This window comes from Cimex lectularius, unplaced genomic scaffold (assembly GCF_000648675.2).
Source record: "Cimex lectularius strain Harlan isolate CLEC.00 unplaced genomic scaffold, Clec_2.1 scaffold210, whole genome shotgun sequence".
NCBI lineage: Eukaryota > Metazoa > Arthropoda > Insecta > Hemiptera > Cimicidae > Cimex > Cimex lectularius.
In genome coordinates, this window is record NW_019392884.1 from 691577 (window position 1) to 708586 (window position 17010).

The window sequence follows — 17010 nt, forward strand, 5'->3', positions numbered from 1 at the left end:
GAATATTCTGGTCTATTTAATCAAGCTGATTTGACATTTGTTGTTGTTCGGTGTGTTTTGGTCTATATATTTTTTTGTCATCTCTTTACCCATATTGAAGTGGCTAAAACTAAGAGATCAAAGGAAATGGCTTAGTGATGATATTTAATGATGCAGTACATCTTAGAGGTTTTTTTAATAAACTAGAGCTATTTCAAGAGAGATTTTGACCATGAATTGTCAGATTTTCCGTAAGGTTACAGATATGGCAAAAAAAATATTGCACAGAATTTTTTGTTTGTTTTATTACATGACTTTTTCATTGAAAAATAAACCATTTGCAAATATTATCTTAGTTGTTTGGAAATCAATCTTTGATTAGCATCGATGGGTTTATGAATTATAAATAGAATTCAAACGGAAAGTTAAGAAAAATTATATTTATGTATAAAACAACTTAAAAATGTATGTATATTACATATTTACAAAGAAAAATTAACATGCTCATACTAAATCAAATATTTTTTTTATAATTCATTAGAGAGGTTTAACTTGTTATGATATATTTGTGTTATTTAACAAAGAAAAAAGGTACAGAATATGTTACTAGATAACATAAATCACAGGTAAAACATTAAACAAAAACAGAAACAGGCGTTTTCCCTTTTTTTCTTTTCTTTTGATATTCACACATATTTTACATTTATGTATTTACACCGGGAAGAAATTATTTACACCTTTTCCCCTGAAAGGGACGCTATGTTGTAGTATGAGTGGTCTGGGAAACGTTGGAGTTCGATGTAGTCGGTTTCGGACAGAAGAAGCTGGTCGAGGAGGTCGACGAGTTCTTTGAAGTCAGGCCTTGCTTCTGGATCTTTGTCCCAGCAGTAGTACATTATGTTGTAAAGTTCACGTCGGCAGTGTTCGGGCTTTTCAAGCCTATAACCCTCTTTGACACGTTTCATGACACCCAGTGCAGAAAGACCAGGATACGGTGTCGATCCGAGAGTTACTATTTCCCAAATGAGAACACCAAATGACCAAGCGTCAGATTTAACAGAGAAGACATTGTCATATAGTGATTCAGGAGCCATCCATCTATACAGAACAAAAAAATAAAAAATATAATCAGCATATATTTAATATAACAAATAAAATAAAAAAAAACATTACCTTATAGGGAGCCGTCCCTCTGATTTTCTTTCGTACACATGACTCGCTACTACATCCCGAGCGAAGCCAAAATCTGCAACTTTACATGTATGATCGGCACTGACTAGGATATTTCTTGCTGCCAAATCTCTATGAATTATCTAAAAACAAAATTAAAATTAAAATGCATAAATCAAAAATAAATTCTAACAATAAGTAGTATAGTTTACCCCTCGGCTAGTTAGATATTCCATGCCACGAGCTATTTGATAACAAAAAGATGTTAGGTGGCGAGATGTCAGTGAGTTGCTCTTGCCGTGTATGTTATCATAGCTGCGAGTTGCCCTGGAGTTTCTGAGGTATGTCTGGAGTTTACCATTAGCCACATATTCCATAATGACAAATATCGGATCTGCGAAATTTTTAATTTGTTCATACCTATTTTTTTAAAAGCTAATATGATGATGGTACCTTTATCAGTACAACATCCGAGTAGCCGGACGACATTCGGATGTGGTTCAAGCATTTTCATCACCATCAGTTCGGAAAGAAGATCGCTTCTTTCTCTCTCGCCCGCATTCTCTTTTAACGTTTTGACTGCGACAATTTTCGGGCCTTCATCCACACCTGAAATGGATGGACAGTTAAACCACAATGTTGTATTTTGGAACAAAATCATTACCATTGATGTCTCTTGCTTCGCACTTCCAGACCTGACCGAAACATCCTTCACCGAGAATGCTGAATACTTTCAAATGGTGTCGAGGATACTCCCATCTATCAGGAACCTTTATAGGAGGTGTTGAAGGAGCATCCTGTTTATAATTAAAGAATAATTAACAAAACTAAATTTCTTCTGCTCAATGTGGAATTGAACTAATCTGCATCCTGCATTAACTCATGTAGGTGTTCAAAATAATTCTAATTTTAATATCAAATAGGGTTTGAATTTTGAATATTAAAATGAACAAACCTGTTGTGGAATGGGAGAAGATAAGTCTGTATCCCATGCAGTATACCTGTTGCTGAAAGCTCTAGGCCCACGCCACTGCTGCATCACAATCGGGTCTTCCCCAGTAGTAGTATTTGTTGAAGACTTCTTTTTCTAGAAAAAAACAAACATAAAAGAAAATAATTTAAAATTTTGAAAAGTAGAAGTATAATTACCATGTCTTCTTTAGTCTTTTTCTTCTTTGAGGAGCACATGCGTTTCCTAAAGAGGAAAGCAGCGATTACCAGCAAGGCAGATGCGATGGACACCATGGCGACAGGCACAACGGTAATGGCTATGTCGGTCATATTTGGACGAGAAGGAACCACAGGGGGTAAAGTTGTTGACGAAGACGGAGTAGGTTGAGTTACGGGCTTGACCGATTTAGATGTCTCAGTTGTATATGGTTCAAAGGAGGAAGGAGGGTCTGTAATTTTTATGGCATCAATTGGTGGCGGATGTGGAGTCTGGGGTACATGAGGCCGAAGTACAGTCCGTGGAGGCGGCAGTCTTGGAGGCAACCCTCCAGGTCTCAACTGCAGTGGCACTTGTCCATGCGGTAGGTCTTCTGAACCTCCAGAGCCTGGATTCTTGCTGTCTACTATTGAAACCCAAATAGCCACTTTTGTCGTGAGTTTTCCATCATTTACAGTCACGTATAAATAAAGATCCTCTCCTCCCTGAAACAGAACAAGTTAATTGGACAAATCAATGTGGGGTGAATTAATTACCTTACCCTTCCTGCTAGGCTTTCATTGGTGTAAACCACACCGGTTCTGCTGTCTATGCGAAACGGGATTGTTTTTGGTGTTGAGAAGTTGACATTGAAGCTTATGTGGGATTCAATGCCGTATTCTAATGGTTCACCATCTGAATCCGATGCTTTGGCCTTTGTTACCACCGTACCTACTGGTTCGGTGTCGGGTATTACCCATTTTCTGTCAACGGTCAGGACAGGAGGGGCATTGTCAAACATTTGACTCCATCCACCTGAAGTATAAATATTCTTTTAATTTTCTTAATATCTCTATGGCTTATGAACTAAACTTATTATATTTAGTAATTTATTATTTATTTTTGCTGAATTGGACTTATGAATATTATTTTATAATATATTAAGGTTTGAAGCTATCTGATGACCCCCCTATTGTTTGTGTTAAGGCAGATCTCAATTTTTTCAGATTTGGCAGCACTAATGGACAAAACTATGTGCAATTTTTATTTTAAGTTTAATAATTGAGTTCCAGTTGCAATATTCTGGCTTTCACCCCGAAGGGTTGCCACTCCTCGAAATGCTGACCCTAGGGTCTACGTCAAGGGAGTTCACCTCCCTGTTATGCGGGTAGGTTGCTTGTACCTCCCTTAAGCCAGATGCCCAGGGAATTGTAGCTTCCAACTAATGAGATTAAGTTCCAACTTTGACAGTAAGGCAAAATATAATCTAGCCTAAAATTGACTAACTTCTATAATACAGTCGTGCAAATAAATACATTCACACATATGTCTCTGACAAATTTGACTTTCACAAAAGAATATTTCAAGTTTTTCATGTTCGTTTTTTTTTTTTTAGTTAAAAAAAAAGAAACTGACATTGTTTTAGAGGATTTAATGGTGAAACAAATTTTTTACCCATTGGTTACTATTTTTATTTCTTGCGATGGATTTATTTTTTATGTTTTAACTTCTGATTGTAACAAAATTTTGTTGATATCAACTCTAAACTCGGCCACTTTTCAAATATATACTTCCCATGAGAAAATTCAATGATTAAAGGTATCAAAATCATTTCTTTCTCTATGACTTATGACGATTAATTTTAACAACACATTTTGACGATGTTATACATTTTCTGTCTTAAAAGCTGTCTAAAAACTATAAAAGTAATTCCTCCACGAGCCAGGATGTCATGAAGTGAAGTCTTAGTATATAAATTAACAGGCTCAACTTTTCGGTACAGATGACCGACAATTTATTATTTATTACTTTTTTTTAGATCAATTAAGAAAAGATATCTATCAAGAAAAATGAATGGTCTAAGTGCGTTTTTAAGTTCAGCCCCAAGAGTTTTAATATTTTATTAACCTTTAGTTAATTGTTTCTTATTTTGGTCATGTGGCACTGGAACTATCCTGATGCAAAATTTCAATCATAATGGGATTCTACCGTTACTCAAAAATTCTGTTGGATGATAGAAGGATTCGATCCAATTGGCCCAATTGGGTTAAGGACAGTCCAAATCTGAGCCCAAGGCCGATTTATCCAAGAGATTTCTCATTCCACCTCGTTCTCTAGTTAATTATATAGTGAGAAATGCAGGAATTTTTTTGGAGGGGGGAATAATTTTTTTTTCAATAGGCTCATAATAGACTGAAAGAGGCTCCATTTTGTTATTAAGCTCGGATGGAAAGAAGGCGAATAAATTAAGAATTATAAAAGAGTTGTTCATCATGTTTCCATAATAATTACTCCGATTAGCAATAAAGCTAAAGGAACATAAATTCTAAAGAAGTTCCAAGGTTTTATTTTTCATATTAATCACACTTGAAAACTTTTTTTTGCTAGTTTGTTTATGCCTTATCATTATATAAAAAAATAAATGCATTTGGAATTTGGGTGCTTTTAAATTTACAATTCTAAATTGATTTAAGTTAAGGGCATTAAGTTATTTCGATTTGAGATTTAAGGGCTGGTCTTCTAAAGAAAGAAAAACCGTTCCTACCCACTTATTACCAAATCCTAAAATACTATCTAACAGATCGTTGTTTCAGAGTAAGGTGGCAATGAGTTCAATGAGTTGAAAATAAATTCAAAAGGATTAACCAGCAAGAGGGAGACCTATTACATTGGGTAAATTATTAATAACAAAAATATTTCCCTGCCTTCCTTAGGTTAGTTTACATTCTGTTCAAGAGCCACGATGAAAAGCCATGTTGGCTGACTCTTCGGACCCTTCTTGGGGCCTGACCTTTTAGGTTAAGGTCGAAAGAATCTGTTAAGTATAGTAAGACCCCATAATTTTGCTTATCGTAGGAACTAGTTGCCGTGGTCTGCCGGTTTAGGTATGGCAGTGTAGTGGATGGGTTAAAAAAACAAGGTATTAGATGTTTTATATGCCTGTATTTTCAGTAGGCTGATGTGAAATAGAGTCTGGGGAGATGGATTGACAAGTATCGTCCTTTGCCGCAGTTTTTCAACTGAGGTTGCTGGGTTATGATAGGATGCTTTTTAAAATGGCCCCACAGAAAAAAGCCAAGTGGAGTTAAATTCGGTGACCATGAGGTTCTATCCACCTATCCCGGAAGTGACGATTCAAATGTCTCAAGAAATTGGTTAAGGGGTATCCATCAAGCTGGAGAATCATTCTTTGCCATTGTTGCAGAACCACCCTCAATAACTTGAGTAACTGAGCACCAATTAAATTATTTTCGTACAAATAAGGCTCAATTAATTAATTTCCGAGAAGCCAAACCTTGATACTATGAACCATCTGATGACAAGAATACGAAATTCTCGGATTTTCTTCTGCTCACGTTCGAAAATTCCAACGGTTTAGTTAGTATGCCATTAGAGGTGAACCAGGATTCATCTGTCCACAGGATGTATGGAAGAACGTTTTCTTCAGCCTCCTAAATCAAAATTTTTGCAAGTAATCACCCCTGTCATAATCAGAGTCCGAAGTCGCTGGACAAGACCAGATCGATACGACTTAAAATTGTAAGTCCGCAGTACATCTCTAATTTTATTTTTGAAAATTCTAACCCTCCAACATTTTGGAGAGAGGAATTCGGATTTTCGCGAACATACAGTAAAATGATTATTCGGAAATCGTGAGATGCGGTCTGGTGTGACGTAAGTTTCAGAAAAACATTTTCTTTATAGAGAATTTATACAATGCAAAAAAAAAAATTTTTTTTATATTCAATCAAAGTATTTCTACTCTATTTGAGTGAGTGTAAATACTTTGATTGAATATAAAAAATATTTTTTTTGCAATGTATAAATTCCCTTTTTTCCACATCCTACATGTATTTGTTAAATGTAAACAATGTTTGTAAATCCCAGGCTCTGAAGATGATCTCAATAAAGATCGAAACGTTGGCACGATAAAGAAAATGTTTTTCTGAAACCTACGTCACACCAGACCGCTTCTCACAATTTCCGAATAATCATAGACTAACGGTCACTAATCACCACACATTAATACGGTAAAATATTCAGCCCAATATTCAGAAATTACGCCGCCGGTTTCTTTTTGCCATAACTTTGTCACATTTTGACTAATTTAAAATCAGATTGTACCGTTCTTTTCAGCGTAAAGATCCTTTAAAATGTTATGTCAGGGCTTATAGGGTCGTCTTTGAAATTATGAAGTTGAAATGGGCCTGAGGACCCAGTATAATTTTTCTCCAAAACAAAGATAAAAAATATTAAACATACGTTTTGTTGTTTGGGTAGCGCCATTGCTTCAAGAGAAATTCAGCCGGGCCATCTAACAAAGACCCTCTGTATAGCGTGCAAATTGAAAAAGGTCGGCCCAAGTACACAACCTTGAGAAACTCCTGTTTTCTTGGTGATGGAAGCATACAATCCAGCATTTTATTATAAATGTTTTCTTTGTGGTGAATGGTTCACATTTTGTTGTGAATATCGTGACATTTTATCATACCAAGTTTATAAAAAAATCCTTTATGCCAGATGTCAAAGCCCGCTAAGATCCAGGAAATGAGTTGGCTGGGACTTCCAGACTATCAGCCACATTGGGCAATCCAGGTCTATGAAACTAAACCGAAAGTTTCTTATACAATTATATTCTCTCTTCTTGATTAAATTTTTTAATATTTTGCACCAACCGGACCGTAAATTTGAAAAATATAATAATACTTTTCTATTCATATTAGAAATAGGATGTGTTCAAAATGAGGAAGTGGTTCATTAAAGGCTGTTAATCAGTGAAAACAAGGTGAAAGCGAACATTCACTTTTATCTTATTGTTGTATGATGAAACACGCTCTTCTCAATCCGCCTGTGAACTCTTGCTATTCGATTTGAATAGAATCAGTCGTGACAAGAAAAGCCAAAAAAGCTAGCAGACCTGAGGAAAAGATTTCTTTTCTCATTGACAAAAGTGATTGATTTTGTGTGCCCTTTTGAAGGATCTTCTTCTAGGTAAATTTCAAACAACGATTGGTTAAGAAAATCTTAAGGATGGATAATTATTACTACCGTCAGGGAAGTTGTACGGCCGAGCCGCCTTGGGGAAAAGTTTTTCTTAGAACGATCGGATTTCAGTGCAGGAAGAATGTCGAAAAGCACGTAGTCCCTGGACCTGGTGGGATGTTGTTTGTACCTCAAGGACGACGTGTCTCTCGTGGGAAAACTACTGTTCCGGGAACATTGACGTCATTGGCGAAAGTCCGTCATTGGGACACGAAAGGATGCGCGAAGAAATCGTTTACAACGCGTGCGACCTGGAAAAGTCCTCGATCGAAATTATTTTCCTACCAATTGACAATTTTCATGCTTTTCCCGACGGAGAAAGCTGGGGGATTTGAATGATGTAGCTTCCATCTCGAATTAGAAATACACTTTTTTAAATATTTTTTTTTTCAATTAATTCCGGTGATTTACAGACCCTCTACTCTACTACCTAAATCTATTGTGGATTGGTCCTACTTTCTGTCCATACAATGGAAAGTACCCTAGATGCCGCATCGTTAGTTTCTTATTATTTGTTTTTGTCTTCCTAAAGTGGCAGTAAGATGAATAACATCCTTTCTTGGCAAGAGAAGTTACCACACTACCTTGGCTGTAGTCGGTGAAGAAGTCGATGACTTCTTCAATGACTACTCAAGATACATTTTTCCTCTATTCGAAATATTTATTAAACTGTATACCTGGCATTTCGGTTAACTGTGACATTTTATTTTTCTCAATTTGGCTTAGTAAACTTTCATCATATTGTGGTGGTCTAGATGTCTAAACTGAGGCGGCTGAAGAGCCTTTTACACGGCATCTATCAGGTGCTGTTGTGCTCCTCTGTTTATGGGCTATAGGTATCAGTATTTGGTTTTACGCGGCTATGTTGGTTGGATTGAACTTTCCTTTACAAGTTCTCCTTTGCAGCTTTTGCAATTTTGGCAGAACTAGACTGGCCTATTCTGCGCCACTTGTTGGTGGTGAGGATCTTGTTCCATGGCTGTGACTGCTGTACCTTATTCTTTAAGTTTGTCTGCTATTTCATTACTTCATGCCCTGGTCGACGTCAGATTCATTTCTTTAGATTTCACTTCTAGGCATCGAAATTTCAGACAGCTTGGAGCTAAAAGTACGACAATATCCCCAGGTTATCAGAAAATCGTGCAGCAATCAGGACATTAATTTTTGAACATTAATTTCTATTTGAAGAATTGTATTACATGGACCTCAGGCAAAAAATAGGAAGACCAAAATAATCGGTAACGACTAAATTACTTAAATTAATTAGTTTTATTATACATTAGTCTGGTATAGATCTCCATCGGATAGGATTACTGTACTCCTTTAAAAAATGATCTTTGCTCCTTTGAGCTTTTCTTTGTCCATAAATAGAAACCTTCTCTTTATTAGGCTTCAAAACAACTTATAATATATTTCGCTGTTTTCTTCTATTCTGAACTAAGATAGGCAGGATATACAATGCCAATTTCAATACTGTATTGCTGGTATTTCGTTTACGGTTTGGGGTACTAAGCAGTGGTCCTGGGTCTTTGAGTGTGCGTGCTTTACCTCAGTCTACAAGTTTGCCTGCTAGTTTTGTCCTGATATTAACGTGTGTGGTGTTTAGTGACGGTTAGCCAATGATTATTTGGAGATCGTGACGTACGGTCTGATGTGACGTAGGTTTTAGAAAACGTTTTCTTTATCATGCCAACGTTTCGATCTTTATTGAGATCATCTTCAGGGCTCGAAGTGTTTGTTTTCTTGTAGATGTGTTATTCTTGTTTGTCGTGTTGAGAGTTCCCACACACCTGATATTAACGACAGGTTCACCTCATGTCACCTCTGGACTTCGAAGACCAGCTTGAAGCTAAGGAGCTAAAGCTATGGGAAAGTTCAGTCCTTTCTTGATTAGTAATTTTTATTTACAAAATTATTTTGCATGGGCATAGCTAAGAAGATAGAGAAGAGGTGTGGCAGTAGTTTTACCAAGAATAGTAGTGCTGGACAGCTCACCTCAACAGTCCTAGAGCCTTATAACCTCTGAGTTTGAAGGTGGAACTTCGACTTCATCTCTCCTCGTCAAGATCATCATCGTTTCTAGCATCCGATGTGCTGATGGCTTCGTTCATGACGGACTGGCAGATTTGGTCCTAAGAATACGCTTCAGCGGTTTGAAGATTGTGGGCGATATCTATCCAATCCTCGTAGTTCCTTCGGGCGGTCTTCTGGCGTCTCAATAGGGCAGCTATCTTCCTCCTTCTCTAGCTCTTCATCAGTTTTGACAAAACCTCCGTGCCGAAAGTTTCGAATGGTCACATCACTAAAGTTATTCCACACTTCGTTGGCCAGGTGTAAAGCCTCGAGAAGGTTAATTTTCTTGTCGAGGTCGTTAGCCTTCAAAGTCGAATTTGAAGATGAAGTGACGGTGACTGAGTCTTATATCCGAAGTGGTGTTTTATAACCGAGTTTTTTTCTCAATGTATTCGGATACATCCGGACTGTTTCTGGCGATTCTGAGTCTTATAGGCGACTGAACCTGGCGGCGCCCACTGTAATTAGAAATAACCACGTCCAACACACCCCATGATGTCATCCCAAAATTTTCCTATTTATTTATATATTTGAAAAATGGCAAAAAGGAGAGAAAATTTGAAAGGTAGGTTGAGATGGGAAGTTAGTGTCCGAGTGGATCGAAGTCATGATAGCTCAGGTGGTTGAGTAGCGGCTTATCTAGCCGAAGATCGTGGGTTCGAATCCCGCTCGTGGCACTCGCTTTTCTATCTCAACCAATACCTTTCATAAATATTAATTTATTTATAAGGTTTAACCTTTTATTTAAATAAAAATCACCAGTATGGTTCAAATAAATTTATCCAAAAGTACTACTATTATTAAAATTTGTTGAAACGACATATGAAAAAAATGACCAGTTACATTCTCCTACTTATTTACTATATTTTGATTTTTTTTCTCTATTATTCTTAATCAATCTTGAGTTTTTTTTACTAAAGATCAGAAAATTTTAAACTGGAAACACCCATTAAGTTTCTTAACAGATTTAACTTTTGGGAAAATCTTATTAGCCCGCCTGTTGTTTAATTTCTTAATTAGTTAAAATTCACTTTCGTATCGCAGCAAGATTTCGGTGAAAGGTAGCAGCATTGTTTTCGATTTTTTCGATATTTTACTAGGTTGTTTATTCGCAAAATGGATCACACGCCTCGATGCAAATCGTGTTTACAGTTCTACTTTCCACGTGTGTCGTTTTTATTACAAACCAGCCGATAATAATCAGAGCAAGTTAACTTTCTCCAAATGCGTTTCTGCTGAGTTGGGATATCTGGGAATTTCCCTAAGAAAGCATTTCATACAGACGCGGATTCACTCGTCTTTGCCGGTTGTGTTTTATTTTTACTAGATGCTTCTTTGAAAATATGTAAAGTATGTGTAGTATATGTAAGAAGTGGCTTCTTTCAGACATGCAACAACTTAGCATAATAAACTGCAGATCGTGCTTGAAACATGATAGTTTGCTATAGGAGCACAATAGTCCTACCTCATGGAGTTATATAACAGAACATGGTACGATAGAACCAATTAATTTTACATCTAAAATTTTAAGGAGTTAACGGGCAAACATTATAATATAATTATACGGTTGTCATGATATGCGGTCTGGTGTGTCGTAGGTTATCGTGCCAACGTTTCGACCTTTATTGAGATCATCTTCAGGGCTCAAAGTGTTTGTGTTCCGTGTAGATGTGTCATTCTTGTCTGTTGTGGGGCACTCTCAACACGACAGGCAAGAATGATGGAAAACAAACACTTTGAGCCCTGAAGATGATCTCAATAAAGGTCGAAACGTTGGCACGATAAAGAAAACGTTTTTCTAAAACCTACGTCATACCAGACCGCATCTCACGACCTCCAAATAATCATAAGTAACAGTCACTAAAGACCACACATTATAATATAAATACATTATATTTAGTGGTCTAATGACCAAATTACTTTTTATTTTACCGTGCTTTTCTGGGTGTAGAAGAAATTGAAAAACAATATCTGTGACCGAGCGACGAAGTTGTAGGTTAAAATATTTTTATACCAAGAAACAAAGTTGATACTCGATTTTTCTCACCCCGAAAAAGTCCTGAATCAAATTTTTGGAAAAATGTTATTTTCTTTAAAATTTCCTTTTCTGAAATGCGTTCCATTTTTTTTTCTCCCGAACATAATAAAAACAATAAGTCCATTATGTTTCGAGGTCAGATTGACCAAGTAACTTCTTTCAATTAATTAATCTTTATGTGAGGTATTGGTCGAGAAAAAAAAGTTAGTGTCTCGAGCGGGATTCGAACCCACGACCTTCGGCTAAATACGCCGCTGCTCTACTACTTCAGCTATCGTGACCTCGATCCACTCGGACACCAACTAGAGAAGAGCTATTAATCTTCAAGAGAGACGTGCAATCAAAATTATTGTTTCAGTCACTAGTGATCCATTCCTAGGTTTGCAATACCGTTTTGTCAATAAGCGTGTTAAATTCTTGAAGTTTGTAAACCTACAGCGGAAAAATTGAAAGAAAATCTATACATAAGAAAAATCGTCGTGCTTTATGTTTGAAACTAAAGAACCGTTATGCAGTTCCGTTAATATTTTTGATGTAACATTGAAAACTGGCCAGCGATGTTGCACGCTTCTGTGCTATAGTTACGGTCTAATGATACAGAATTATTTGCGATGTTGCGTGCCACACACAAAGCGTCCCTTAAAGCTTTAGGCTTGTAATCTCCTTGAAATTGATAATTAAACCTTTGTGTATCGCCACCACTGTAAATACGTTCATTGTTGTCATTTAATTAATTATTCTCGATTGAGGTTTTTGTATTTTGGCACTGGACTCCGCATCGTCTCGCTATATCGTCACTTTACACAATGGGATTTTCTTTCTAAAATTATTCTTATTAAAAATACGTTCTGAACCGTTCACCGGGTCATGTAGGACAGGAAGTTGTTTCGCTTTACGAGTTGATCAGAGGACGGAATCATCGCGGTATGAACAACTTGCTATCATACGCCACTGCGCGGAAACCATTAAATCCCCCCATTGTGAAAATAATAGCTATTGTCGCTCCTACGAACCGGCCCAAAGAGCAATTACACGAGCTGAATACCTTCGATCCAAAATTCACCATTCCTCGGTATGCTGATGCAGTTGAAGTAGCAAACATGACCAAAAATCGGTCTTACTGCCTCCATTTGCCTACTAAACCATTCGAGATTTAGAATTTTTCGCTTTAACGTTCTTTTTGAGAAGTATAGATTCATAATGAATAACTCTTGCTTATATTTAGTATCATTTTTATTACTTGGTTAATTAATCGTTTGATAAATACATGTTTACTGCCCACTTATTTATGCCCACGTATTGCACTTTGCCTTCTTAAGTTTTCAAATAAATTTACATAACAAATAACCGTTAAACTGGTCTAAAGTATGGGAAGAATTTCTTTTTCCATTACCTTCCAGTACCTTTTCCAAACAAACAAAAATTCTGTTTTTTTCTTTTTTCAACCAGGGTTCGCAACAGCAGAGGCTGTACCAAACCTCGGGGTCTCGGGTTGCCGGTGTTTTTGAAAAAACAAAAACAAAAAACATTTGTAAGTATCTTTCAATTAATTAACGTTTTTAGTTGAGATAAAAAAAGTCAATGTCACGAGCGGGATTCGAACCCACGACGTGAAATCACGATAGCTCAGGTGGTCGAGTAGCCGAAGGTCGTGGGTTCGAATCCCGCTCGTGACATTAACTTTTTTATCTCAACTAAAACTTTAATTAATTGAAAGATATTAATTGGTCAAGCGGACCACGAAAACAAGTGAATTTGTAAGTATGTCGGGTACGAATGCAGGGCCGCTGGATTCGAACCCGGGACCTTTACCGTACAGTGATGAGCGCCGTGTCAACGCCTAACCGTCGCGGCCACCGATGCCCCAAAAATTCTGTTTAAAGTGTTCGAGTGTCGACATGAATTATCTTGATCTCGGTCTAGTCTGGATATAAAAAAAATCAATTGTTCATGTCAATTTGTGGACATCTTATGATTGTTTATTCCTAATGATGACCTTAAAATAGGCTGAAACTTTGGCCTATAACAACTGAATTTGTTTTTCCACCCAGATCATACCTGGGAAAAAATCAGTACACGAGAGGAATAAAGCTTAAGTAGTAAAGTAAAAATTAAATTCTTTAATGTTGCGCTTGGTTAAAAAGTTTCATTTTTAAAATGAAATAGAAAAGACGTGAGCATTACAAATCGATTTATACCAAATATACGAGTCTACGAATCGCAAAAAAAGACCCATTTACTAAATGAGACAATTACATAAAATATGAAGTAATTTTGAAACGTTGAATGTATATGTGATAAATATAGATATGGCTTACTTTTAACTTGTTGAACTTAATAAGTAAAAAAAAATATGTTAAGTTTTCCCTAGTTTTATTGTATCAAAAGAAAGGGTTCATTTTTCTAAAAGGCAAAAAATAGTGTTTTGTCACTTGCAGAAATTCTGTTCCAGTTCGAAGTCCGGTGTTCCAATAAAAAAAAATAAAAAAAATATAACTCCTCTTGTTATTATTCAAATTAAAGTTATTACAACCCGCAGAAAGCTTTACTTCTCTTCTTTCAGTTTTCGTCAACATCGTTTTTATGTAATTATAATTGAGAAAAATTAGTTTGAATTCAACAAAAACCTTTTGACCGCCTCGAATCTTAATTTATTTACTGTGGCCAAATTTCATGCTGTGTTCTGTATTAGGTTCTAAACCCTTGTTGGATTTCTGGTATATCGGTGGTAGCAAATTTTTCATTTTTGTCAAATTCAAAATTTGTAAGGCGGAAATTTTGAGATAAAGAAATATTTTGATTATCCAAAAAGTTTGAATTTTGGAGTTTTTGAGGGTGGAAAATTTGAATATCAAGTTTGTTTCTTGGTAGAACTTTTTGGTTTAGAAGAATATTTTACCGTGCTTTTCTGGGTGTAGAAGAAATTGAAAGGTTAAAATATTTTTACACCAAGAAACAAAGTTGATACTCAATTTTCCCACCCGAAAAACCCCTGAATACAAATTTTTGGAAAAATGTTATTTTCTTTCAAATTTTCTCTTCTGAAATGCGTTCCATTATTTCTCCCGAACACAATAAAAACGATAACTCTATTATGTTTCGTGGTCGGATTGACAAGTAACTTCTTTCAATTAATTAATATTTATGTAAGGTGTTGGTTGAAATGAAAAAGTTAGTGTCACGAGCGGGATTCGAACCCACGACCTTCGGTTCAATACGCCCCTGCTCTACCACTTGAGCTATCGGCCCTCTTTTTTAGCATTTTTCAAAATTCAAAATTCGAAAGGTAGGTTGAGATGGGAAGTGGTGTCCGAGTGGATCGACGTCACGATAGCTCAAGTGGTTACAGCAGCGGTATATTGAGCCGTTGGTCGAGGGTTCGAATCCCGCTCGTGACACTGACTTTTTCATTTCAACCAATACATTACATAAAGATTAATTAATTGAAAAAACAATAACTTTAAAACGATAAAAATTTCATTTTTAATTTAAAATAAATTAAAACAGGAGATATAAAATAAATGTTTGAAGAGTTTTTATTAATTTCACAGATTTATTTCTCCCTTGTAAGACACAAAAAGCTAAAATTGTTGACATAAGCTCAAAGAAGGAAAATCCAGCTTTTCGACAGTCCTAATATCGTGGAGAATGGGTAAAATCCAGGGATGTTAAATTTTTAAGTCCGGACATCGGAGGGCAAAAAACAAAATAAATAAATAAAAAATAAATGCCTCCCCCGGCTATCCAATCGAAAATGACTATTTTATGTTTTCTATAAAATTTCTTATTAATGTCTTTAAACGGTGCCTAAAATGAATCCGAATGTTTTATTTTTTATTATTTTTGACAAATTTATTTGGCCTACTTTACTAGCGATTTTTATCTAATTGATCTTAACATCTTTATTGCTCTCTTATCCTAATATTATCGATTGATATATAATCACTTTAAAATACATGCAAATGAATTAAAATAATTATTCCCCGGCAATTTCGTATCACTGAATTTAAATCTGTGGTCCTATGTCCTTCCCTTGTCAGATTTGTGTGACAGGTGTCATGAATACATAATGAGGACGACGGAAATTCGTACAAAAATTCACTAATATCAAAAAATTGGGAACTATATTATAGTATCTTGGCAGTGAAGTTTGAGATGTCGATATGATGATGACGGTGTCCGGTGTGCGGTTAAAAGGTTCTTTTAAGTACCGCAGGCGTTTTAATCCTATCTGGATTGTAGTAAACTTCAAAGCCCTTCTACCTTGTCGAAGTTGATTTTAATCTTAAAGAACATATCCATTTTCCCGAGCTTTCACTTAAGCACGGCTCAAGCTATGATGTATTAAATAAAAATGAGGCTCGAGGCCGATAAACGGGATTCCAGATTCCTTTTCAACTCTCTAATTTCCACGATAGTATCGCTCAACTCCCTTATTTCGTCATTTTTACTTTTGTACGTGTGCTTTAAGTCAGATTTTTCACCAATCTGTGGACTAAATGGAGTAAATATTACCTTTGAAACATGGCCAAAATTTAGCTACCTTTACAGTTACAGATACACCTATGAGTTTATTAAGAGGTAAGAAAAATTTCCAAATACGTTTCAATAAATAAACTTTTTTAGTTGAGATAAAAAAGTCAGTGTCACGAGCGTGATTCGAACCTACGACCTTCGGCTAAATACGCCGCTGCTCTAGCCACTTGAGCTATCGTGACTTCGCTCCCCTCGGACACTAATTTTCCATCTCAACCTCACCTTTGAATTTTCCCTCTTTTTTGCCATTTTTTTTATCTCAACTAAAAACCTTAATTAATTGAAAGATATTAATTGGTCAAGTGGACCACGATAACTAGTGAATTTCCAAATAAGTTTGTACAATTTGGGACAATTTCTACCTTACTTGTCCGATGTTTTTTATAAAAAATGTCTACAATGAAAAATAAAATAAGGACTTTTTTTTTAAATCATTCCACCGGCAGTAATTTACATTCGAAGGCTCATTTTGTTCAAGTAGCGTTTCGAAACTACTTTCGCCTGCCTACTTTTCTGCCCTGCAGATGTGACCCTATTTCGTCGCGGTTGTCGTTCCGCGACTCCCACGCAATTTCGCCCGGAGCGCGGAGGAAGTCCAAAATTGTATGCAGGCCTTTTTTAAAACCGTTCGAAACGAAAACGAAAGGCGTAGGCGGCTTGTAACGGGTCCTCGAAGGTCTCTAAGTGACCTCGTTTTTAAATCGTTTATTAGTATTGAACAAACAAACTCTGCAGTTCGTTATTTAAATTTGTAAGAATTCGGAAAAAAAATCTTTACATTTTATTCTCTGTGTTAAGTCAATCTTTACTTAGTCTAACCCTTGGTTTGTTCCGTCCCTCGGCTTGTAGATTTAGATAAACAGAGAGACGTGATTAGTTTTCCATTCGTCATCAATATTAAATCAAAAATAGAATTTACAGAATATTTCAAATTCATCAAAATTGGTATTACTTCTTAGCAGTTTGATTCTATTTTTCACTTTGGATATTTCGGATCGACCTGGTCCGCCTCTCCTCGCTGTTT

The 17010-nt window shown here is 36.1% G+C and overlaps 1 protein-coding gene across 1 annotated transcript in view; it reads right to left on the reverse strand.

Moving 5' to 3' along the window:
* Positions 1–463: 463 nt before the first annotated feature.
* LOC106674164 (tyrosine kinase receptor Cad96Ca) overlaps positions 464–17010 on the reverse strand; it is a 34217-nt gene continuing 17670 nt past the window's right edge. The window contains exons 2-9 of the mRNA XM_014406731.2: positions 2859–3112; positions 2299–2802; positions 2105–2236; positions 1814–1946; positions 1603–1758; positions 1362–1543; positions 1153–1292; positions 464–1077 (exon numbers count right to left, since the gene is read on the reverse strand). Of these exons, the coding sequence (XP_014262217.1) occupies positions 711–1077; positions 1153–1292; positions 1362–1543; positions 1603–1758; positions 1814–1946; positions 2105–2236; positions 2299–2802; positions 2859–3112 (1868 nt within the window). The 3' untranslated portion in view covers positions 464–710. The remainder of the gene's footprint in view (positions 1078–1152; positions 1293–1361; positions 1544–1602; positions 1759–1813; positions 1947–2104; positions 2237–2298; positions 2803–2858; positions 3113–17010) is intronic.